The sequence below is a fragment of the Choristoneura fumiferana genome, chromosome Z (assembly GCF_025370935.1).
Source record: "Choristoneura fumiferana chromosome Z, NRCan_CFum_1, whole genome shotgun sequence".
Lineage (NCBI taxonomy): Eukaryota > Metazoa > Arthropoda > Insecta > Lepidoptera > Tortricidae > Choristoneura > Choristoneura fumiferana.
The window spans coordinates 16,188,005-16,213,153 of record NC_133472.1 but is presented as its reverse complement, the minus strand read 5'-3'; the positions used below and the strand labels follow the sequence as shown (position 1 = coordinate 16,213,153).

Here is a 25,149-nt window from a genome sequence, read left to right as displayed (position 1 = left end):
GTAATACTCTATTGTAGAAATAAAAGAAAGTTTTTCTGTTTATATTTTATTTGGATTATTTTGTAATGTTACATGTTTTCACATTATTTAATGCGATGGTAAGATCGTTTCTCTTCTCTACAATATAAAATCTATTTTTAGACTTCCTGTTACAATAAAATATAAATTTGTTTCAATAACATCAATTAATCGTTAAAGCTTTGATGTCTCAAACGATTACAAAGTACACCTATATATAAAATTAATACCGGATAGAGCGCGGTACCATCTAAATAAAAAGACTTTGAATTAGATTTTACGTAATGGAGTGAAAATAAAATTAATGATTCGGATTTGTCATAAAACCCCACACGCCACGCTATTGAAAGTAGACAGTTGGCAGCCATGACAGCCACACACAAATGGATATCTTCTGATTGTTATTCATCACCGGATGCAGTAGCACGGTCTACGCTACGTTTTGAGTAGATACGGAAGTACCGCAAGTCGGAATGAACTATGTTGGTGGTGTGGCTGTACTTAGATTGGCTGACTCTAATAGATTTGCAGTGGGGCGTACCTAAATTTGCTATGAAAAATTGAATGACCTCTTAAATAAGCATATGACCGAAATTAGTAATTTCGCTTAATTAACATTAATACCAACTCAATTTTTTCTAGCGATTAAGGTCTAAGACACTATTTTAAAGAAAGTGGTGACGCAGACAGTTCGCTTTCAGCTTCCACCTTCGGGAACGATAAACTGATAACAAAGAAGGCCTCGCAGGGCGGTTCCCGCGCAGCTTCTATACAAGTCGCACCTCACGGTAACTAATTTATTATCAGCACACGTTTTTATTAAGACAATTGGAAGTCAGGTAATTATACATTTTTAATACTTTTATTCTGAACAAGAGTACAGAAGAAATATTTAGTTAAAATTCTGATCAGCATGATTAGTAAACTAAAATCAATAGAATATAGAAAAAACAACACTTTGATATATTTAAATTGCACTTAATTAAATCGTAAAAAAATAACTTGAATGGACAACCTTAAATGGCTGCTGAAAAATGATAAATAGATGGTGATACTTAAGACAGGAGGGAAAAGCAAGACTTTAAATATTAAAATAGAAATATTTGCTTTGTTTGTATGCCTAACTCAAATATATTTAAATTGTAATAATGTTGGCAAGGTAGTTTTAACCGATGATAAGTTTCTGCGACCTACCTAGGGACACAGAAGTATCCCCATTAAGTCGAACACAAAAGACAGCCGTATTAGATTTTCTATTCGGGCCTTAGATAACCACTACCTGTAACGTTACTTATATGATTTGTCAAACGATACTGTAATACTTAGGCACTATCAATGTCTACTAACGGATTTACTGTTTTTTATATATTTAAATCTGTGCTGCCTTGCAGCATGGATTAAGACAAAAAGTAAGAATAATAATAACTCAACAATGAACAGAAAAGCCAACTTAGTTAGCACTAATATCACAAAATAAAATACTACAAAAAGAAGAAAAAAAATAACACTTCAACACAGTTTAATTACATTTCAAAATGCATAAATTGCAGAGGAAAATTTAAGATGAAATAAAAAAAATAAACTTCCGAATTTGTGTGTCCAGATACATAAATATGCTAGCTGTGAGCGAGACACCGAGCGGCGCCGCTGCGCGTCGTTAATACCTCGTGGTGCATAATAAACTACTCCAAGTAAATATACCGTTAATTATATACAAGAAAGTGGCCTATCAAAATCTATAATAAACTTAACGTATACTAAACTATGTATGTTAAACTTGTGCGCTAATTATTAAAATACAAAAACTCAATTTGTAGCCAATATAAGTATACATATTAATCTTTTCAAAGGTCCGGTGCCTTATTATATAATTGCTCAAATAGTAATTCTGTGGTGTTAAGGAAATAGGAGATGAGTCAAAAAAAATAATTGAAAAATGAGATTTTCGCACTCATTGGTTCAAAACACTATTATGTGTCACGGCAATTAGGGGATGAGTCAATTTTTTTTTGACTCATCTCCTTTTTCCTTAACTCCACTGAATTATTCCCAAACAAGTTACTTATAGTTAAAATGGAGATTAGTCGTAAGATTATCATTAAAGTTTAACATTAGAATTCCCTTATTAATGGAAGAACTATTGATTGTCGTCCGCCGGGCTCGTGCCGCGTGCGTTCCTACTCTATAGCGGGATTTCGGGGATCGGAAACATCCGCAATATACAACATTCATTTGTGCTATGGCACGATCAAATTATTTGCGTATTTAGATACATACCTACCTTACTAATTAGGCCGGTATTTATCGATAAATCTGAAAATATACTTCTCTCGCAAAGATTCACAATTACAGCTATGTATTAACAATATAGGCTCACTAATATATTTTAAACATTTACATAATATTAATCTATAAAATAAGTCTTTAATACATAAAATTTAAGAGACATGATAATAGTTATTAAAATAGTTATGAAAATTTCACAATCATAAACAATTACCAATAAAATTGATATCTTTTGTTAACGACATAATCCTAGATTTCAAGGCACTTAAAATTAGACAAGAGCATGTTAAAATCGTCTTTCATTTTGTGGCTAAGCTGTCTGGATAATATTCAGCACAACGACATTTTTAGGCACTTGATTTTTTATATGTTAAGCCCTCTTGTATTTTATTTTATAACGACATTAAAACCTCTTTATACATATAGTTATATAGGTACATAAATATGTGTGAGAGTGGTCCGTTATCAGGAGCCGTGCGCGACGCCGGCGACGGCGCGGCAACGTTATCAGGAGTAATTCTTAGACTTCACACAAAGTAATATGCTCGACAAGTAAAACATGATTAAATTTCTATTGCAAAAATATGTTTAATATGTTAATTACAGTCTTTGGTTATGTCTTACGGTATCATACCTACGCGTACTCTATTTCTGGGCAACAACACTGATAAAATATTATAACATTGCTATTGTCAGGTTTACAGCAGTGCGTAAATGGAAGGCAGGAATCAGACTTGAACAGCACCCTTTAATGCTACTTACTCATACTATAAAGATATAATAATTTGCTGTTTGCAATTATTGCGTAACTGGCCTCAACATTTATTGTCTAATAATTTGCACAACCGTAATTTTAACAAGCATAACCTTTATGTAACGAACATTAGATATTAAATGCATAACAGTATGATTGGAAAAACATATATAATATATGCAATCGGTAAAAGTGTACATAAAAATTTTACTCAAAAAATAGAATGAATATCTACTTCTATTGAACTCTGATAATAAGAAATATAATGCAAACGAATTGCAGGAAATCCTAAAGAGCTATCAAATGGCTATCGGTCCGCACTGTACATATATCGTAAGTGGAATTGATAGTTAATACTTATCCGAGATTAAGGTCGAGGTGAGGCGGTCAGGCGTGCGCCGGGTCGGGCGCAGTCTGCGCGGGCGCCGCCTCCAGCTTGATGCCGGGCGGCAGCTGGCCCTCCATGCCCGGCAGCATGAAGAACGCGTTCGGCGGATACACGCAGTCTTTTGGCACGTAGCAGTCGTGGGTGGTCTTCATATGGTTTTTCATTTTATCGGGTCTGGAAAATTCTTTGCAACAGACGGGGCACGGGAAAACTTTTCTCTGCTGGCCCTCATGGTACAGAAACGCGTGCCTCTGGAATGAATATTTGTTTTTGAAAGTTTTTTGTATGTTCTCTTTAGCACACTCGGTGCATTGGTAAACTCCTTCGTTGACCGATGCGTATCGAAAGAGGTTAAGTCCTCTGACGGACATCTCCGTGAGTTGCTCGGCGGGGTCATTGGACGCGGAATTCGCTCTCCGCCGGATCCGGCGGCGCACGGCGGGCCGCTGCAGCTGCGTGCCGGGCCCCGGCGTGTTGTTGTTGAGCGAGTCGCTGTGGTACTCGCCCGACGTGGAGGCGCCTTGCGTGGCCGGATTGACGCGGATCTTGCTGTGCCCTTCGTTGCCAGGAGAATGCCCGTATCTTGAGTCCTTGTTTTCAGAATCGGGAGTACCACGCCCTGAAAACGAAATTTATTTTAGTAATCAGGTGAATGAAAAACTTAGTTTAATATAAATTATTGAAAACAACGGGTACCTTCTAAACACAAAAGTAAGCGAGTGCTGCTATGGGGCTAATTGCCTAGCAAAGCTATGAAAGAAACAAAAAAGAAAACAGATAAAGAAAATATATAAACCTTTATTTGTTCAAATTGAATGATGAAATTAATTACAACACGATTTTTCAACAAAAAGAAAACCATGAAAAAACTGGCTTTACTACACGGACAAGTTTAATATGCATAAAGCTTCTTTTTTTAGCACCGTTTCGTTTATAATACACTTAGACAGAAAAATCCTAAGCGTTTTTCACTTTATTAAAAAAAAACTCGTCCATGGAATATGACAGACAACAATAAAACATAAGTAGCCTTACCACAAAAAGCTTGACATTCCTAAATTATAGTTTTCTATAGATTGACAGGTGTTAAACAGGATGCTCAACGATTATCTAAGTTTTTGTGGTAACACGGAATATATCTATTACTTAAAAACAATTTGACATAAAAAATTTGAATTAAATTAAAACGATGAGTTCAAAGTATATTTAAACCAAAAATGAGAAAACATCAGTCCTACTAATGATGGTTAACAATACATTAAGTGACCCAAAATAAAATGTCTGCATACGTTGTAATTGTAAAGAAAAAAGTAAAATTCAAACTGCTTACACTAGGTATTTAACATTACCGTAATCTAAAATAATAAATTAAAAATGATATAACAAAAAAGAACAGAATTCTCTATGATAATAGGACTCAAGTGTTTGCATTTGGAACTATTTCGGCAAGTACATCATATAAAAATAACGCTTCAGTAAACTTAGCTCTTAAGATCACATAAGGTGGGCTCAAAGATGTAAAATAATATAAATTGTACCATTGGTGTTAGCTTACAGGTTCTAGAAATCAGAAAAAAAGCTGCCCATGTCAAGTAAGCAAACCAAAAATACGATTACGAATGAGCAGGAATATCTTTTAGCCTCATGGATAAGTTGCAATACATTTTCTACAGAATCAACAAAAAATAGAAAACAATAATTTGTACTGAACCAAAATACTTTGTCGCATAGTGATTGTCGGTTTGAGCAACATAGAAAGCGAGTTTAACGTGGATAATCTAGCGCCAGGGTTCTCACCACACCACCATCTACGAAACTTGAGAGTAGTACCACAATATGATAAGTCATAACATACCTGAACAGCCCTCTCTTCGAGACTCTCGTGACTGACAATGCTTTCTAAGTTTAGAAAATTCACTCAAATGTTAACAACACTATTTTATGTCTAATTATAATATAAATAACTTAACTTTTAATCTATTCTTTACTAATAACCCGTGTTGTTACTTTGCTACTACATAATATAATAATTTAATTGGACACTTTAGTATCCCGTGTCGTGTAGGCAAGGCAAACACAACGAGTGACAGATCTGAGTATATTTCTGTTCCACGTTGCGAAGCGCTCTCTCACGCGTGCGGCGCGCACGCGCAAGAAGCCCACCCCCGCGTCGTCTGTGACGTACGATCACGGCCGCCAGCTTACAAAACGCTAGCACGGTCGGCCACTACTGACTTTGCCGCTCAGTACATCTTTTCCTGATTGATCCCGAAATATAAGGGAACAATGACCGGCAAAATAGAAAAAGCCGCGTGTGCTTGCTATTCTGAAGTCTGAACGTGAATATCGGGTACACCCGCGAGACACGGCGATATGTTATGAGATCGCCACAGACTCGACGTGACCCACTAATGAACATAATTTAAACTACCAACCTCATACTTTAATGTGAACAATATTTACATAGTAATTAAGGAAGAAACGGCACTCCAAATAAATATTTATAACCTCTACTCAATCGAGAATAAGTTACAATTTAAGACTTTCTCAACTCTGTAAGAAAATTAAGTACCTAGGTGAAATAAATTAACAAACAACAAATAATAAAAACGAAACAATAAAATGAATTGAAAGGATCGTCTAATTTTGCTGTAACTTTTATTACTTTCTTTAAAGATTCTAAAAATAGTAATTAACACCTTAAGAATTTATTCCTCCATTAACAAGTAATGCTATATCGTGTAACTTCCATTCTAAAATGTATCTAAACATTACTCTTTGCATTGGCTATTTTGTCTAAGTGCAAATTAATAAAAGAAACTGTTTAAGTTGTACCTTTTGGCTAAAGACTATGATTAGGTATTACAATAATGTATTAGTGTCAAGTTGATTTAGATCACGAACAATAAATATGATTTATTTATGTTTTCAGAAAGTAAGTACTTACGCCGTACTTACGCAATTGTGTCCCTTACAGCCTAAGTTCCCATCGCGACATTTCTACGCACATAGCTATGACGTATGATGTGGAGCTGAGGAATGGTTTTATCGTGGTTCCATCGAATGTCAAACAGTATGAAAATATAATTCAGGCCACCCAATACAATTTAATGCTTAATTAGAAGCTGCATAAAATTATGAAACTTAATTAAATCCGTTAAATAAAAATTTCAAGAACCTTTTTCCCGTTTCGTTGATAGAATTATTTAATCGCAGAAGGGTCTAGTTTTAACTGATTAAATGGACGCCAAGCAATCAAAGAAATATTGCGATGAGATCTAGTACTTCTATGAATTGAGAAACAGATTTAGCATAGAGTAGATAGATACGACCTACTTTTCTATAAGAAATTACATACCTATTAAAATATGCAGTAAGTACCTACTTAAATTAAAACACGCTTGTATAAGTTAACACTAGGTGCTTCAATGATAGCAAATACCTACGTAGATCAGAGCCTAGCATTTAGAGATGTACTAGTTATCAGTTTTCTCGTTACAAGCAATATATCTAGCCACTGGAATTAGTTCGGTATATGTATAAGTTCCTTTTTCGTAACATTCGTTCTTTTTATTATACTCAACATCACTGGATATTTGTTTCTGTGTTGTTGACGGCAGTACTGAAGCGGCAAGTCATTAAGCATAAGGCACGGCAGTCGCCGCACAGGACCACTGAACTAATTCGTGTTTTGGGTACGCACGAGTACCTACCTACCTACAGTAACAGAACTACTTTTGGTATGATTCTCCCCAGCTTTTAAGGTTTTAAGCTTAAAAAGATAGAACTATACATTCCTAGTTAACTTTAACCTGTTTCTCAATTCGTCTATTAAAATGGATGCTATGTATTAAAGGCTTTATCGTCTTTTGAAATAACATCGTTCATAATCTTCAATAATTCAAACATCTTACAGTATTTAATATCAATAACTTTTCTTAGTGAATCCTGTAAGTGACATAAACATTCGTTTTAGATACGTAAAACTCTATTTATTGCTTTTAGGAGGTGATGATGATGATAATCAATAGTACAGTATTGAATAAGTGTCATTCTAATATGCAACAGTAATGGAACTGCGTTTTATCTTACCTAAGTCTCTTTTAACCCTTTCGTTAGGTATTTAATAAATATAAGTGTGATTGTTTAATTATTCATACACAGTATTATGACTGAATTGAGTACTTTGTTTCTTTTTAATCCCTTTCATTAAATAAATTTAATATCTTTTTACACTTTATAATCGTAACTTGACAATGGTTAAAACAGGATAGATAATATATAATATGCGGTATTATTTTCAAATAACAACGTCAACAAACAAAATATATACTTAATACTTATGTACAGTCAACATCAAATTCAGATAACCAACTTTTGACCATAAAGTCATACAAATAGAGACTAAAAGTAACACTCTATTTTTATGTTGACGAAACGTAAATAGGGAATTTTGCTTCAAATGTTACATCAAATGTAACATTTCTTAAGTATAATTTAGCACCAATTGATGATATAACATGTAATAAATAACATCGAGTTGATTTAGAAAATATAAATCTATGTATAAAATAAAAAGATCTTAATAAATTAAGGACAAAACGATAAATTAAAGGATGCATATAAATTTCGAATAAGGTATGCTTAGGCACTGGCTGACTATATAAGTAAGAAATTTTTAAACGTTCAATAATCGCCTCACCCCTACCATATAAATTTTCTTTTAGGTATGTACCTTTCAAAGAATGCCCCATTTAAATTGTATATAAAGCTTATGAAAGGTAGGTACAATAAATTCGTTTTTAAGAATTCTTACAGTCTTAATATTGATTCAATCAAGACTTCTCGCCTCGATCCATAAAATTTAGGTAATTCATTTCAAAATCTTGAACGATTTTCACTATCCAAATTAAGTCGGAAACATGAGATGATATATTTCTTATTCAGATAAGTACAACGACGTTAGTCTTTCTACATGGGTCTAAAAGGTGTCTAAATTCCTAAGGAAGCTTCTTAAAGTATATTGTAAACTCTGAATAATTAAAATAAATAATTTTACATAACATTCTTTGAAATTTCTTAATAATCTAGTAGTCAATAAATATTTAACTTATGATTTAATATACAAGTAAAGGCACCCTAATAGGCAAGCGTCTCCTGGAGCCCGGACCTACTTTATGTTACTAGAATTTGGTTTGTGGGGTTGAGAATGAATATGTATATATACTTACGAGTAAATATCAATGCTTAGACAGCCTCACTTCAGACAATCGCTATTATGCTGTGGCAGACATTGGCGTACATATCACTATGCATATCGGATATTCAATCAAGTAGGTACAATAGCTACAACAACTTATCAAAAGTTGTATTAAGTAACGTGAACGCATACAATTTGTCTTCTGGTGACAAAAGTGACAAAATGCTTGGCAAGCAGTTATTGTTATTGCCCAAACCCAACATACTTAAATGAGAATGTAACAATAAATAGGTGTAATAAAATGATGTCTTATTGTCTTATAAAAAGACTAGCAGGATTAACAAGGAAAAATATAACGCCGCGAAAATAAGTAAGTAGGTACAGCTGAAATCTTTAGGGGAAAAGTTACTTTCGAATAAATACTGTAAATTAATTATTTTACTTTTATGATATATTGAAAGGTTTGTTTTTTAAATCATTGAGGAAAAACCAGATTACATTGACCCAAATGTACCGAGCGACATAAAGTCGTTTCCAATATGATATTCCACTTTAGCTGTTTTGAGCATTTATGTACTTAAGACACTACGTAAACATTCGCTTGGCGTGCAGTTTTAAATAAGACAAAACGTAAAATATAGAAAGCAGTTAAAACAATTGTAACATTTTGAGTTACTTAGATAAAGGCCAAACAAAACCTCAATGGCAACTCACTTTAATCTATACAATTTAGAAATGTACAGGCAAAGAAGAAATATTTGCAAGAAAGCAAGAGAAAAACAAATATTTGATAACATATGTGTCCCATTTTAATCTTCATTAAACAAAATCCAGTGTTGAATGAAAAATCAGTTAAAATTATTAAAATGAAGATCAAAAGGTAGGGGTACAATAAATCGACAAACAAAATCTGTACATTTAATATATGTAAATTAAGCTGACAAGAAGCTGCAGCATGTCACTTGTGTCAACCATTGCTTAATTGAACTCAAATAACGTAAATTAATATTAATCGCTGAGCACACATGTAGGAAATCTCTTAGTATAAAAAGTGAAGAACATCCGATATGCACCACTCTCGTAGCACTAGGCTTTGATTTGCAGCTTCATGTTCCACACAAATGTAGTTCTGGAAACGGTGCCTCTCTTGTTTAAGCAATATATTATGTGTATAAAACGTAATTTCGGTACTACATTTGTATGGGAAAAGCGACTTGATCAGACATCGTGCGTAATAGGTACGGCAAGGTCACAATTATTTACATACCTATCATAAGTAAGGCTGGTTTTAGATGTATGAGTTTGATATTGTTTTCAAAATAAACTTAGTATCGTTTAGCTGTTTCCATGTCCTGCTACAAAATCATTACTCGACAGGATGTTGTGGACGCTAAAACGTTACCAATTTATGAATATGACTTACTTAAGTCACAAGTGAAATTTACTTACTGTTTGAGTCGAGATAAAGTGTTGCTATCGATACATGGAAGACTACATTTGCCTCTAATTTTATATTAATATTTTAAGTATTGTTACTTATTACATATTTAAGGCATTTGATTTCTACTAAAATAGAATTTACAAATCATCTCATGATTCCTGTCATTTATATACTTCTTTCAAAGCACCTTGCTAAGATCACTTTTTACAACTTCTGTTGTAATGATTATATTTACAATTAAGTGTTAACATTTTAAAATAAAATGTGTTCATAATTGTGAATTTTTGAAACTTGGATCTATGTAGGTGTAATTCACACAAATTTTCTTTTTCGTCATAATATTGTCTTTGAAAGATAATAGGCATAATTAGTAAGTAGGTGGATCTACTTTTCTATAACTTTTTTTATATACTTTTATATATATATATATATTTCTATGTAAATAGGTATATAGTTTCTCCATTTCAATATATTTATTTGAATACGATTACGTGGCGTGCTCTCGTTTCGGAGGCCAAGACCCTCTTTGGGTCCCTGAGCCAAATTAGTTAGTTAGAATACGATTAGCGTCTCTTGCATAGCCTGGAGAGAACAGCTACAAGATTTGGGGCCATTTCTATGTTTCCATTAGATAAATAGATATTCAGGAACTGAATCCTTACCAGTTTTAAGTATATCTAAAACTAAATTTTCGCTGTTACTGAGATTTTAAAAATCTATTTTATTTTTTACTCATAAATATTTAGTTTCTAATAATGTATTTGTATTGAATAACAATTACATTTACAACCAAAGCTTTCAACATTGAATAAACTATTTTAAAATAACCTTAACAAGTTCTAGAAAATAAAAATCATAGCCTGTGTTGAGTTTTACTTCAAAGAAGTCAAATCGATATTTACAACTAAAATCACTAATAAGGCAAGTCAAATGAAAATGCAATTGAAACCACTAGTAACGTTCGCATTCCTAGTTCAGCTAGAGAAGAGGTCACCTCCACCCTCCTCGAAGGGCCCGCCGGCCGAGGGCCGGTGCGCTCCGGTGCCGGCTAGCCTAGCCTCTGCTGGACAAGTCACGTGTCCGCACAATAAATAAACTACTCCTGCCGCGCCTTCCTATGCCCGCCCTTCTTCAATCAGCGGCCACGGCATCAATAAACAAACTATAAGTAACTAAGAAACCTACACTAATTCAGTTCAATGAGAATTGCAAATAATGATCAGCACATACATACGGTCATCTAAAACTACCATTTGATTTAACGATCACCTTGAGTAATTATTTTGTACCCTGAAATTTTGTAAGTAATAAAATTAAGTAACAAGTACATAAGTGCGAAATAACAAGTAAATTAAATAGAAAATTCATAAATCTCTTTGATGATAGCTCTCCGAGATATGAATTCGAACAAAATAAATAAATATTAACAACTTCTCTTCCATCGTTTCTTATCAACAAACTAAGTTAAAGTATATATTTGAAACTAGAGCTCGAACACAAATTCAATGCCGCTATTTTATTTAAAAATATCGCTGTATTACATCGCGTAATGAGGCAACAAGTGTAATCTTAATCAAGCTTTAATCAGATCTCTTTAAATCATCGTTAAATAATGGAGAAATTATGTATTCGACCACATTCTCCTTAACCCCCAATTAAGACTCCTGCTTAGCCATCTGTTCATTAGCATTCGATTGATTTTTGTGAATTATTTTAAGGTGTGCGATCATATTATCTTTTCGAGTGAATTCTTTAAAACAAATGGGACACGGAAAGACCTTCACGTCCTTCTTATGAGATGTTACATAGTGCCGACAAAAATTACTTATATGAGTATAAACTCTCGAACAAATTTTGCATCGAAAAACATTTTCTCCTTCTTTGATACAATAGTCTCTTACAGATTCATTAGTTTCCTCGTGATAATTCCCCAAATTACTCATATTATTTTTCCTTATAGGAGAGGGAAATATGCGATGCTCCCAGTTTGTTTGGGCCAGCTCGGACACTTCATTATTAGTCAAGTTGTTGAGAGTGTTGTGGTCGAGCTCGGCAGCAAAAAGCTGCGTGGCAAGAGCGGGCATGAGCACAGTTTCCGGCGCGAATTTGTCGAAGCTATTAAGAGCAGGGTTCAAATTAGAAAGACCAGATAATTGATTGAATAAGTTTCGAGCTCTAATTTTTGACATTTGGGGTAGTAATTTTTTACTATTCTTTGGCTTCAAGTTCCGGCCCATTCGGTTTTTTTCATCTGCATCTTTAATAGGACCGTCCTGCGAATTAGAATTATCACGGCTTCTGTCCGGGTTATATTTGTATTCAGTTGGTTCATTAAAGCCATCGGTAGCATCAGTCGCTGGCTCCTGTTTAATGGATCCATTTTCGATAGAGAGAATTGGTCCGTTTGTTGAATTATTGTTGTGGTGTAATTCCCCATTTGATGCTTTTTCGGGATCTGCAATGTTACAATTTTAGCTCTTATTTTGGGATTCACTTGCTTATTTAATTTAAATTATTTGAACTTAGAAATTGATTGGAAATATTTAAGCACATCAGGATTTATTTCAATTTTGTTTATTATATTAGTAAGTACTTTACTTAAAATATTTCCAATTGCTTTTAATGAAGGAAAGCTATTGGGAATAAGCCTTGTTTGTTTTCCCTTTTAATTAACGTCAACTTTATGTAAATGATATGTAATAAAATAAGTTTTAGGAGAAAGATAAATATTACCCAAACCATTACCACACCGAATTTGCCCCTGGCCATTCCTCTAATAGCTCTCCCCAAAAGCAGAAAAGCAAGCAATAGTTAAACTGTTGTTTGATAGAAGAAATAAGCTTGTTACTTGAATATGTCAAAAATAATTTAATACATAATGACTTACCCCTTTTGGATAAACTTTAAATAGGTATGTAAATAAGTTATCAGTATACACTTCACTGGACACTTAAACAGTTCCCTAACATCAAAGCTTATATCCCATTAGCTTTTCCCTTTTTTTCAACATATTTTAACTGTTATTTAACAGTGTTAGGTCAACAGAAAGGAAGATTATTATGTATTTACAAAGAAATGCAAGTATGTATAAAATATCCGCATAACGTTTTCATAAATAAACGAGGTACATTTTTATATGAATCGGGCTAGTGATTTATTTTTATTATAGATTTATATTGAAAGTCAAGTTTAAGCTATACAACAGACGTCGAAAAACCAACTAGGAGGACATAACCAATACAATTATTTGGTCAAAGATATAGACGTACCTGCAGATTCTGAGTCTTTTCCGATCATCTGGGCATCTGTGGAGTGTATGTCGTCGCCCTCATCGATCAGCAAGGCTTCCCCCGCCTCCTCGCCGCCGGAAGTAGCGCCGTCTTCGGCACTGAAGCCATCCATAGACATTTTCACTTCCAGCATCTCTGGAGAACCTCTAATCAATTGATCACCGGGTCGATTAGAAGATACGTGGGAAGCAGACTCGGGAACGAATTCACCCGGGGGGCTAGCAGCTGTGGTCAATGCATCGCTCGAACTTCCGCTCAGTTTCCTTGGCCTCCCTCTTTTCCTTTTAGGTTGCATTAGAGCATTTCCCAGCAAGGGCATCAAAAGATTTGGTGGCGCTCCACCAGTTGGCATTCCAGAAGCTGGTCTTTTTTGTTGCATGTAGGGATGTATTCTATGAAGTTGCGGAGGGGGTGTGTGGGCGGATGCTGATGTCTGTTGCTGTTGTTGAATAAGAGAATTGGTTAGTGCTGGAATGTCGCACTTTTCCTCATTTACTTCAGTGAGACCTTTTATTCTTAAGCTTTCAGCCACTTTTAAGAACGCTGTCAATCGTTCTTGGTCAACACTTACTTCTCCTCGGTACATGAAGTCTAATAAGCTTTTCATGTCGGAATATGGAACGTCTTTCAAAATCACAATGGGATGTTTTTCCTGATGGTTTACAAATAGCGCCTGAAAGTATGGACTACAAGCTGATAAAACCATCTTGTGCGCTTTTAATAACTGGCCGTCCACTGCCAACGTTACATCAGTAAAAGTCTCTGCATGAAGTAGTTGGTCAAATACAGACAACATGTTTGACTGGTGGTTGTTCCACCGCAAACAGAATCGTTGTGAAGCCATTTTGAGAGTATATTTCCTTTTCCCACAGGATTACTATTTACCCGTTAAGACTTCTTATCCAATATACCAACAATCGACAATGATGTATACATAAGTTTTTCTCTTGTTCCATGAACAAATCAACAAAGTAACAACAGCAGTATTTTTTTAATTTCCAAGTGCCATTTTAGCTAGTTTCTGTATCGTAGATTTTGTGACGAGCGCAGGAGAACCTGGAATAAAGTAAAGGGTAATTAGTATAGGTCCAACTGTTGTCTGAACCAAAATATATCAGATAATATCTTTACTGTTGTATAGATAGTTTTCGTGCTGTTCATAATTAATCAGTACTCGATTATAATAGAGTTCATTTCGTGCGATGCGAGTCAGTGAGCTGAGTTTCTGCCGTTAGTGTTGTTACGTTAATAGTAATAGATAGAAATGAGATGTACCTAACACCTATCCTGTTGCTGCACCTGTATAACGGCTGCGATAGACATCACAACCGTTGTGTTCCGAAACTATTGGGCCGATTCATTTGAAAAGGAATATTATTAATTGCACATCAAATAAATAATTGCCTATCAATTTATTCTAATCATTTATGTACTTTTGTACATCAATTAAATTATTTCAATACAAATGTTTAGCAAAACTAGTACTGCAGATAATTCGAAACGAAAATTTAGCACGACATTACTTTTTTTCCTCTAATGCGAGACAAATAAATTTTTTTTAGGTACAAAAATACTACTATCGCATTAAAAATACTGAATGCACAGCCATTACAGCCAATTAACTAGAGCCTGCGTAGATGATACTCATTCTCATGGCAAAATAACTTTTATTGACAATTTGGCACCGGAAAATTAGGTACGACGACGAGCGAAGCGAGAAGGAGCGTTAGCTACAATTGCGACCACAACGCGCGAGCCGAGCGAGCAAAGCGAGCGTGCTGCGGTAGCGGCCGGCGAAGCGCCAGAACCTAGTTTATATAGGAAATAATTTGGCCCCTACTAGTGCTGGTTATGTAATTTATTTGATGTAAAAAGTATATAAATGCTGAAAATAAATTGATAATCTGAAATTTAGTATAAATAGTTCTATAGTTATTTAAGGAAATAGGCGTACCTCATCAAGCTTGAACCGCTGAACCGATTAAGATGAAATTTGGTCGTGTGGAGATAGTCTGAGAAGACACCCGCGCGGGGGCAAAAGCTATGCCACTTTACTTCTCTACTATTAATTATACTTAATACATACAAGTAAATACTTTTCACCTACATTTATTTTTATGAAACTGGAGTTGGCCAGCTTTGGACGGGCCATTCAGTTATTAACTGCTCATTCAAATATTTTATAACGCTATTATCACTGCATCAAAGATTCTTTTTTACCTCAGCAACTCAAATAGGCAGGTTTTGCTATGAGAAATCAGTGAGCAAAATCGCATTTTGCTCACTCCGTGAGACAAAGTAACTTTTTGATTATTTTTTTAATGCTGAGGATAGTGTTGGATCTACTCACTGAATTCCAAATATTTGAACTTCACTTTGATCTGTGACTTTCACTTCAACACGAAAAAAGCGAGAGATAGGATCAAATATGTTGATTACAAAGTTAAATTAAATTTATGGTATTAAATATATATATATATATATATCGCTACCTACCTAATAAATTACATGAAAACGAAATATTTCCAAAATGTAAATTATCAACCTCGTTGCACGAAAGCCTCAACTATTTTTTATATATAAAAGAATTCCGTATACTGCCTCTACAGTTGGAATAAATATTTATCAAATTGAATGAATTTGTGACAAATCTCTAATTATGTTTATGTAATAGAAATCTTAATAAAATCATATTTAAAGGTTTAATAACATTTATAATAAATTATACGTTTTTTGTTCAACCTTTTCAATGACCCAAAGATGAGGCTTTTTCAGTATTAAAAAATAAGTACGAGTATGACATATTTTACAAGTAGTTCTACGTTCAAATTACAATGCATGTTAGGAGTATGAGATTTATATTGTACCTACTGGACACTTTTTCGTTCCGAATTCAAAACCTCTCTACTTACCACTTTTGAACAATATTTGACATTCTTAACTTTCTGGTGACTTTTTAAAGATGTACTTAATCCGCGACTGTATGTATCATTTTTGAGTTAGGGTTTTTAATGTGATTATTATATTTGTATCTTAATAATCGGATTATATTTAAAAAAAGTGTTTTTTTTTGTATATGTGGTTTTATTCTTATGTTACATTTAAATTATGTTCTCGCTGCTGAGGTGAAAAATTGTATGTGTCACACGAGACCAAAGTTTTTTTGCATCTCGTGTGTTTGAATCCCTTGCTGCTCTGAATTATAGAATCCTTCGCCTACTCGGGATTCAAACTATAGGTCTAGATTGTGTTAATTTAAGTCTGCTCATAATTCTGTACAAGACTGTTTGTTTCTTATCAATAAATAAAATCATAACTCGCAACAAAAAACAACTTTGCTCTCTTGTTGCACAAATAACTATTCTATAGGTGTCTAATTTACTGATTTATTATAAATTTAATTCATGTAGGATTCAAGTGCGTGCCGGAACACTTTCGTCATAAATAAATAACTATCACAGTATAAATAGCACTATAGTTCAATTTTATTACTCTATTTATTGGATCGCCGTAACTATCGGTAATGAGATAAATACGAAAATGAACTGCCAAATTACCAAATAGATTAAGTTGAAGTAGGTAGTTATAGAAGCCAGTTTTCATAATCTTAACGGTGCCTTTTAATGTTTTTGTTGATAAAATAATTAGAAAACATTATATTCAGGAGACCCACTTGCTCGTTTGCCAGTCGAATAAAAAAAAAATAATCATTTGTAATATGATATAATTATGTAAAAAATGTCGCTGAAGTGTTATGAGAATAAGTAAGCATAGTTTTAAGGACGTTTAATCAAAGTACTAACATAATATACTTATATAGTTTATAATCTGCGTTTGCACACAGGATAATATTATCCGGAAAATACCCTAATTTCCGAAGGAAAGCGACAAAAATTATTCGTAGACGAAGTCGCGGGAATCAGCTATTGCATAATAAATGGAAAAAATAGTAACCAAATCTTACTTCGGTATACGGGTAAATAGTATTGCTTTAATGTGTTAGACTTAGAATCCTGTAACACTGACCTTTGATGTAGCTTGTTAGCCAACCTAACCTAACCTAACTATTAAAAACAAAGTTACAGAATTTTATTTCTGGGTTTCCGGGTTAAAATAAATTCCGGCATAGCATCAGCAGGGATTGTTGGTCACAGTATCTAATGCCCTAATAAGCAGATATAAAAAGCTTGTATCTTTTTTTGGGAATTCAATTTCAGTGACTAGCAAAAAAAACTGTAGATAGTGCCATGAGAGTTGAAGTGAATGATTACACACACAGCTACAAAAATAACTGATTGCACAAAAGGGGAATGAATGAAATGAATGAGTAAATGACAAACAAAATCCTGCTGTCATTACACGACATGTTGTAGCTGTGTGTGTAATCATTCTCACACTTTTTTTAAGAATGTCATAAATTTAATTGTGTAATTAAGTAGTGCAATATCCCATCAAAACATAAATGTGAAATGAGAGCCAAGTTCAATGTTATGTTATATACCTTGATTGCTGACTTTAACGACAAAAGAAGTGAGATCTAAATGCGTGCCAAGTTCAATGGTCAGTCCTGTTTTTTTTTATAACAATATAAAATATGTTATAACAATTTAAAATATGATTTCTTATAACTTAGGATAATATATTGAAGCCTAAGGTCTGACTTGACTAGTTCTCAGATACGAATTATTATAAGGTTCTCTACTGATCCTCAATCGACGACCAAGACTATATGTAGCTTGTGATGCGACACAACACAAGCCGTCACAACACACATAACTGCACACTGGTGTAAAGCCGCTGTGGGCTATTGGAGCCTCCCCCCACATATTGCATTCACATTTATGTGTCCTGTTGTATCGTGACGCATCAGAACGGTATCGGTTTTATACATTATATTAGGGTTGCGCTCATATTTATCTGATGCAGTGTGTTGTGGTGACGGCTTGTGTTGTGTCGCATCACAAGGTATAGAGAGAGAGTGTATCACAATCACAACACACTACGTCAGATAAAAGTGAATGTGGCTTTAACTCTATCAAGAGTTTAGCGACTAAGAAGAGATATCCTACTAATATTATAACTGCGAAAGATTGTGTGTGTGTATGTGTTTGTTACTCCTTCACGTTAAAACGGCTGTATGGGTTTGGATGAAATTTGGTACGTAGATAGCTGGTTGGGATTTTCAGATTTTATCCCGATTCCGTGGGAATATCGGGATAAAAAGTAGGTTATGTGTTATTCCAGATATCCAGCTATCTACGTACCAAATTTCATCCAAATCCATACAGCCGTTTTAACGTGAGAAACTCGAAACTCGAAGTTCGTATCGTACCGTCCTTCTCGCTCTCGTATTAAATAGTATAAATAAGTGCCAGAGGGACCTCACGACACGAACTTCGAGTTTCGAGTTTCGTGGTAGCCCTGCAGTTTAATTACTGTTTTAGCTAGTTTAGTTTGTTTTAGTTACCTAGTTAATGTTTTTGGCGCGCATGTCTATTTAAAAGCATATAAACATAATTATAAGTGTTTATTATGGGTTTTTTATGGAAATCTCAGTTAAATTTAGTGGACTAATACTAGCATACAATTTTTTCAAACTATTTGGTTTTCGTCCACGTGGACGGAAACCGAAGCAGCTAGGTCATTTGTATTTGTAATGGTCATTTTACTTCAACCGACATATAAAATACAGAATATATTCTCCTAATGTAATATTTAATGCTATTAGGTTTTTTTATGGCTATTAGGTTAGAGCTGGATGAGAAAAAAAAATCACCCCCACTTTTTTTCATTATTATCCGTACAAAATTACAGATCAGACAAAGACAAAATAACAGAATGTTTGCAATGCAACTTCAAACTACAAATACGAACCACGATGTAATATAGGGACTTCTCGTGAGAATGAAATAAGTACTGCCAGATCTATGGAAGTCACTTGCGAAGCAGCGGTTAAAGTCTAGCATTTAAATAATTTAATTTCTTTGGTTCAACTAACTAATTATTGTTTAAAGATTTCTTGCTTTATATGAGATGCGCAAGAGTTGAGTAATGTGTTTAAATACATTGTTAGAAAAACAAGTATGACACGATTGACATGTTCAGGATGCTTAACGTATTACTAATTTTGACGTTTAATTCCAAGAAGGTACATTATTTTTTAATATTGATGGACTGAAATTATTAAGTAAGTATTCGAACTTGGTTAGTAAGGATCCGTGCTACAAAGTTGACGCTAGAGTGATTTTTTTGAGTACCTTAGTGCTTATAAATAGGCACTAAGCTATGAATAATAATTCTCTAATTATTATTCGTAGGCACTAAGCTAACTACTACAGCAAAGAAATTCACTGAAGATGATCTTTCATTCGATGGGTATAGTCAGAAATGCACATCAGACAGAGGCCGTCTTGTCCAACGTTTCTGACAATCGCTATCACAATCAAATGACAGTGTTTGTGTGCGGAAACTGTCATATTTGTGATCGCGAGTCTCAGAAACGTTAGGGAATACGGCCTCAGATTATGATGTTTCTTCCGGCTCATCTTACATTTCAATGACGGTCTTTCTATCTGGTACCGGCCATTAGACTTGGCTGTATACGACTTGTGCCAACACTTCCATGGCCTTTTTAACTTAAAAAAAAATGTGACTGATTGCAGGCGCGCTAATTTATTATTGTCGAGCTAGCGCGCCTGCAATCTTTTTAACTTTTCGCTTACCATAAACCTTCTGATATGTAAAGAATAATGTCAACTTTTACGGTCATTTTTCAGAAAAAGAATTGCTCACCCGCGACCTTCATATACATTAATTCATTTTTTTTTTCCTTTTTTCATTGATATATATGGACCTCCACAAAGTAACGCCTGACTCAATAAATCATTATTATGAATGACAATGTTTTAACTAGACCAATGAAATTCTTTGATGACTTTGACACTAAAATAAAAGCAAGAAGGCTGATTGTGGCATTGATTTCTGAAAGAAATAGACCAAGGCCTATTAATAATAAACGTAAAGCGTTTAAGTGTAAATCACATTGAACCGTATAGGTTGGTTGTTAAAGAATGCCTAAGGGGTCTTAGTTCAGTCTATGGCAAGACGTAAGTAAGTAGGCAAAGCAGGTATGGACCTTTGGATGTCTGTGTTACATGCCAATTTTTGTGGTTTACCTGTAGGTAGCGTCATTGATTTGATGTCATGTACCTATGCATGTCCCTAGCAAAATAGGGAATAGTTCACTATCATAGGTGCGATTTGGCGAATCATTATGGAATGTCTGTCCAGGAGCTGAACTTTAATTTCTTGAATTAATATAGAGTACAATACTCTATTTTAGAGAACGGTTGGCAACACTACATAGGGTCATTGCGCTGGTTTTCGTCCAATTATCGGAGTTGCCAACTTTGTGATGCGAAATTAATATCTTGAAGTAGGTTAGGTACCCTTACTAAAATGCTTCCCCCGCCGCCGGTCTTACGTCAAAGTAGTAAAATGTCCGGTGTCGAAATTGCGTCCACATCGTGAGAGGTCCATGTCTTACAGCGTCTAAGTCGTGCCACGTCCAAGTCTCGGGTGGTCCAAATCGCGAAATGTCTAAGTAATAAAATATCCAATCTTTACTAACGTATATGTCTCGGACGGTCCTAATCGTGGAATGTCTAACTTAGTATTGAAAACCGGCCAAGAGGCTGGCTGAATCTTTACTAATGTCTATGTCTCGGACGGTCCAAATCGCGAAATAACAAAGTAGTAAAATGTCCAATCTTTACTAACGTATATGTCTCGGACGGTCCTAATCGTGGAATGTCTAACTTAGTATTGAAAACCGGCCAAGAGGCTGTCAGACACGTCCAGGACGGGGCTCTGCAGCCGTAACGAAAAAGTCGTTGCATATAATTTTAACATGTGATTGTACTATTGTACTACATATTTTTACCCGACGTCGGCAAAGCTAAAAAGAAAGGTAATTAATGATTTTAGCAGTCTAAAAAAAATTTGACAGATTTTACATGTATTGAGGAGCTATGAGCTCCAAAAGTCCAAGTGTATTTCCAGACAGCCTAAAATACTTAAACCATTGTCAAGCCAATATATAAAATGAACAATAAAGACAGTTTTTCCGTAGTCAAGTTTCAGTTTTTTGACTTTTTTTTCATACTTATTGTTATACTTATTCTTATATGTTTTTCTTGTAGGTAAGTTGGTTCTATTAACTCTCATCATGATATTTTTTTAGGGTTCCGTAGCCAAAATGGCAAAAACGAAACCCTTATAGTTTGGCCATGTATGTCTGTCTGTCTGTCTGTCCGTCCGCGGCTTTGCTCAGGGAATATCAATGCTAGAAATCTGTAATTTTGTACGGATATTTATGTAAACTATGCCGACACAATGGTATAATAATAAAAAAAAGTGGGGGTGATTTTTTTTTCTCATCCAGCTCTAACCTAATAGCCATAAAAAACCTAATAGCATTAAATATTACATTAGGAGAATATATTCTGTATTTTATATGTCGGTTGAAGTAAAATGACCATTACAAATACAAATGACCTAGCTGCTTCGGTTTCCGTCCACGTGGACGAAAACCAAATAGTTTGAAAAAATTATATGCTAGTATTAGTCCACTAAATTTAACTGAGATTTCCATAAAAAAACCATAATAAACACTTATAATTATGTATATCATGCTTTTAAATAGACATGCGCGCCAAAAACATTAACTAGGTAACTAAAACAAACTAAACTAGCTAAAACAGTAATTAAACTGCAGGGCTACTACGAAACTCGAAACTCGAAGTTCGTGTCGTGCGGTCCCTCTGGCACTATACTATTTAATACGAGAGCGAGAGGGACGTACGATACGAACTTCGAGTTTCGAGTTTCGTAGTAGCCCTGCTGATCATGAACTTTTTCCATCGACACTTTTTTTTTCTGGCGCGATGACGTCTGCTGAGCACAGATTTGAGGCGGCCACCGCCGTATTTTTTTTTGAAGTCGCTACTATTAAAATCTCATTTTTACGTTTACTAAACTGCTGCTTAGACATTATGGATTACAACAAGTACTAACCTGCGCGGGAAGGTGGCTTGTATTCCAATTTTATGCACTTGTTTGTAGCTGCTCAGTCAGATGGACGAAAAGTGGAACTGGACGGCAAACCAGCGTAATTACCCTACCTACCTACTTTAAAAGAGCTTAATTGTTTTCAAGTAGGTACTTATGGCTTAATTATTTGGACGCCGTTCAAATAGATACCTATTATATTATATACCTAGGTAAAATTGGACAACCATTACCATAAAATAAAATAAATTACTATCTATACAGGTGGTAGGACCTTGTGCAAGGTCCGCCCGGATTGCTACTGCTACCACCATCTTGCTCGCTAATCCTGCCGTGAAGCAGCAGTGCTTGCACTGTTGTGTTTCGGCGTGAAGAGTAAGATAGCCGGTGAAATTAGCCGGTGAAGATTAGCAACGCATCTGCAATACCCCTGGTGTTACAGATGTTTAGGGGCGGTGGAGATCTCTTACCATCAGGAGACCCACTTGCTCGTTTGCCATCCAGTCGAATAAAAAAAAACCTGCCTAGTACTCCGCTGTAAATATTCTATTAGATTCTGTCACGTCTAGTAAGTACTTATACCTACCTACTAACTGAAGGAAAAAGGGCAATGGGTAGATACCTACTTACTTTTCTTATTTACTAAAAGACCGTAGCGTACGTGAATACCTACCTACCAAAAAGTAAACACAAAAGTCGATTTTTCGTCCCTATTTATATACAATATTTCAAAAAGGCGCAAAGCATTAATAATGTTGAGTGAGCACAGCGGTAATACGTACAGTATGTGTATAAAAGTATTATGTAGATATCTGTGTATCTACGTTTTTACATCGTAATACTAGCTGTTGCCTGCGACTCTGTCCGCGTAGAAGTATGAAAAATAGTTTTACGTCCTATTCTCAGACCTTACCGACTATGCACAAAAAAAAAACGTAAAAATCGGTCAAGCCGTTTCGGAGAAGTTTGGTTGCAACCACCGTGACACGAGAATTTTATATATTAGATAAGCTTTGCACAGGTAAACCTAAGGCAGGATTTACCTGCCTACCTTACCCAGATTTAGTAAGGTTTATGTTGGTGTATAAAAGTTTTTTAGACGTTTTGTATCTACCTAGAGCGAAATTACATTTATGTTCATATCTATGTATCAAAACGAATGACAAGTCCATCAAGTAATATATCTGGTTCAAAACAAATAAAAGATCTATTGACACTACAGTTGAAACAATGAAACGAGGGCGCCTCTAGTGGCAATGGCAAGCGGCAGGACCCGCCCGCCGCGGTCGAGTGTCACTCGAGCGGCGCGAACGCACCGTGCCACCGAACGTTCGGTGCCGACGCCGCGCAAAATGCAGTGAGAAAACAATCGTAGCTCCGCTCCGGTACCTAACTACCGAGTTACCAGCTACAAAAAACGTTGACATTACTAGGCGGAAGTCAAAGAAAATGATAAAAACATTAAAACAATTCACGCTTCCACAAACCAGGACAACATCATTTTACTTTATGTTTCGTCTAATCCAATAAGATTCTGATTAGAATACAATCATTTTTTTTATACTTGCAGAAACACGATTACTTGCTACACATACACAGGTGCTTGCTGACCACAAACGTTATCGCGGTATAAACGGGCGCTCGAATTATTACTACGCACCCAGCCGAGCGCGTTACATTACGTCATCACAATGGCATTATTACCTATGATATTCACATTGATTCAAACGCTACGCCGAGATAAGAGCCGTCAAAGCAAATACAATATCACTGCACTAATATTAGATGACATACCAAACGTATCCGCACCACAGTCAACTCGACCCTTTTATGGGAATGAGGATCAGCCCTTCCGCCATAGTCCGAGACCGCGTTTGCGTCGCACCCCGCTCGCCCGACGACTGACGGCGCAACCCCGCGGCCGCGCGGCGCGCACAGACACCGACTCGCACTCGCTCCGCGACTCGAATATCTCACAAAAAATACGCCGTCATCATTGAAATGGCGGCAGAGGATATATTCGGCGCAGGGTGCAGGCTAAAATATTGATTTGTTGAAATTTATTGATTTCCTCTCGCTCGACGAAAATACCTTGGGTCCTTACAGTTATTGACCAGTTTGCAGGCTTACCCACAGCAATTCTACCTACCACCTACCGGAGAATTTGAATAAATTACACAGGTTTACCATAACATTATTATCATTCAAAACTTACCTGTATGTACATGATAATGGCGATCGAGGGATGAATTTTCCGAAGAAAAACATCAATCCATTCGTGTCGTCGCCATGTCAGCACTGCTCTCTGTCTCTGTTTCTCACGGGCGGGGTTGAACTCCCTCCTCGTGACGATCGCCGCCGGAGATTGCCGAGGGCAGCCACTTTTCGCAACCGAGCACACCCGAGTTAGCACGGAAAACAAATCTCGGGGCGCACAGACTTTTATTAAACCAAAATGTCATCACTTATTGTTTTTTAAAATGTTCAAGGGTTGTTGTGTTACAATTCAATGTTTATTTATTGTTTGTTTTAAACGATAAGCAATTAGTCCACTTTAAAAAATATAATATATTAACTTTATAGAAAAAAAATAAACTTCGGGGAAGAAAAACAGAAACCCGCGCGCGTTTACGGAACACGAAAGTATTTTTGATAAAATGGCCTGCCGCCTCGGCGGGAGGAGTGGCAATGGGCAATGAGGTC

The 25,149-nt window shown here is 35.3% G+C and overlaps 2 protein-coding genes across 4 annotated transcripts in view; both read right to left on the bottom strand.

The window, feature by feature from the left end:
* LOC141429439 (uncharacterized) overlaps positions 1 to 25,149 on the bottom strand; it is an 85,108-nt gene that overhangs the window by 11,154 nt on the left and 48,805 nt on the right. The gene's annotated exons all lie outside the window — the stretch shown is intronic.
* Positions 31 to 25,135, bottom strand: ttk (zinc finger and BTB domain-containing protein ttk). 3 transcript variants are annotated; one of them, XM_074089738.1, is made up of 3 exons: positions 24,241 to 24,403; positions 13,357 to 14,433; positions 31 to 4,065 (listed from the first exon to the last, which is right to left on the bottom strand). In XM_074089738.1, exons 2-3 carry the CDS (start codon positions 14,219 to 14,221, stop codon positions 3,446 to 3,448), a joined length of 1,485 nt encoding a protein of 494 aa, XP_073945839.1. In that variant the 5' UTR covers positions 14,222 to 14,433; positions 24,241 to 24,403; the 3' UTR covers positions 31 to 3,445. The 3 variants fall into 3 exon arrangements, with proteins under 3 accessions (XP_073945839.1, XP_073945831.1, XP_073945824.1); XM_074089730.1 differs by lacking the exons at positions 31 to 4,065; positions 24,241 to 24,403 and adding exons at positions 4,229 to 12,542; positions 24,662 to 25,135; XM_074089723.1 differs by lacking the exon at positions 31 to 4,065 and adding an exon at positions 4,229 to 12,542 and having other exon boundaries at positions 24,241 to 24,411.

Coding starts and splice junctions, on each gene's coding strand:
- ttk (XM_074089730.1), bottom strand. CDS start 14,221: ATGGCTTCACAACGATTCTGTTTGCGGTGGAACAACCACCAGTCAAAC. Junction 12,543..13,356: donor AAAAGACTCAGAATCTGCAG/GTACGTCTATAT, acceptor GTAACATTGCAG/ATCCCGAAAAAGCATCAAAT.